Source organism: Amblyomma mixtum, chromosome 3, assembly GCF_055824585.1.
Source record: "Amblyomma mixtum isolate Tamu chromosome 3, ASM5582458v1, whole genome shotgun sequence".
NCBI classification, from domain to species: domain Eukaryota; kingdom Metazoa; phylum Arthropoda; class Arachnida; order Ixodida; family Ixodidae; genus Amblyomma; species Amblyomma mixtum.
Genome location: NC_143014.1, coordinates 356,767,376 through 356,768,922, shown reverse-complemented (window position 1 = coordinate 356,768,922; position 1,547 = coordinate 356,767,376). Strand labels below are relative to the sequence as shown.

General features: G+C 58.0%; 1 protein-coding gene across 1 annotated transcript; it reads right to left on the bottom strand.

Annotated features, from left to right (window-relative positions):
* Nucleotides 1–426: 426 nt before the first annotated feature.
* LOC149356431 (uncharacterized) lies at nucleotides 427–1,230 on the bottom strand. Its single transcript, XM_089576340.1, has one exon. It carries the CDS (start codon nucleotides 1,228–1,230, stop codon nucleotides 427–429), a length of 804 nt encoding a protein of 267 aa, XP_089432466.1.
* Between the last annotated feature and the right edge of the window lie 317 nt (nucleotides 1,231–1,547).

The following is a 1,547-nucleotide window of genomic DNA, read 5'->3' as shown; positions in this document are numbered from 1 at the left end:
CGCGGCCAACTGACGCCGCCATCGTCGGCGCTGCTTCCGCTGCTGTTTCCGCCGCTGATAATGCCCTCGGCAGCCCTCTTCGCATCTTCAGCCTTCGCCGGTCTTCGACCTTCGCCGCTGCCGCCGTGGTCACCCCGGTCGAGGGTGTCCGCTGCCTTAATCCACTTAGGCAGCGGGCGGGGGGGGGGGGGGGGGATCATCACAAGCACCACACTGGTCTGGCACCATCGCGAGGTTGTCGGCCTTGTCGACCGTTCTCGGTTGCTGCTTGCTTGGGCCCCTGTGGCCAGAAGTACAATCATAACAACAGCGTTTCGCAGACCAAAGGGCATACGGACGTACTCGAAGCGGCCAAACGGTGTTACGATGGCAGTCTTATGGATGTCTGCAGGCTCCACCAGGATCTGATAGTAAGCCTTCATCAGGTCAGCCTTGGAAAATGTGGTCAATGATGCCATGCAGGTCGGCCGCAAAGTCGTGAATATAAGGTAGAGGATATGGATTCGGTACAATGCGGGCATTGAGGGCACGAGAGTCGCCGCAGGGGCGCCAGTCATCAGGCTCACGGTCCGGCACCATATGCAGCGCCGAAGACCAACTGCTGGACGACGGCCGAATGATGCCCAATTGCAGGATATGGTCGAATTCGCGGCGGGTAGTGGGGAGGCGGTCCCCAGCAAGGCGATGGAGTCGGCAGAACACTGGTGGGCCCGTAGTGAATATGTGGCGCGTGACGGTGTGATGGACGGGAAGCTGAAGGTTGCTGGGCCGCGTGATAAAATGAAAATCGCCCTGAATCGCAGCAAAGGCGGACGACGGCAGCTGCGGAGGAGCTTGCAGGATGGGGGTGGCCACCGGGGCGAGGATGCCGTTCACAGACAAGTGAATCGTGTGGTCCACCATTCGACGAGATCGAAGCTCGACAGCCACGCCAAGAGTGGCGATAAAGTCCGCTCCGAGGATGGCAAACTGCACGTCCGCATAATAAAACCTATTGGAATGTTCGACGTAAGCCCAAATCGAGGGTGACTGAGCGCTGTCTGTAGGTAGCGTTCTGGGAGGTGCTGACCGCCTGCAAAAGCGCTCCATGCAGAGCGCGTTGCGCTCGAAGCGGGAGGCAGCCACGACGCTAACTTGTGAACCGCTGTCCACGAGGAAGCGGCATCCCAAGATCCTGTAGGTGACGTATAGTAGGCGGCTGGATGTAAAGCCAGAGTCATCGGCCGCCATCAGTGCCTCGCCGGCGCGTTTGCCGACCACAGGCAAGGCTGTCGGCACTTGCGGGCCGCGGCGCCGAACTTGGAGTGAGACCAGCAGAGCCCGTCACGGACTGGGCTACTTACCCTCTCTGTCTCACTCTGAAGCTCAAACTTCAAGACTGCGATAAGACGCCACACCAGGGGGTGCCATGAGACCTTACAGAAGTAGAACAACATTCTTTATATGATTATCCTAATTTTTGGGTTTAGTTAATTGCAGCCTCGATTACACAATTTAATTTCTTGTTCTAGCCGTCAGGTTATTCGAACCCAGCAGCTGGGATTCTC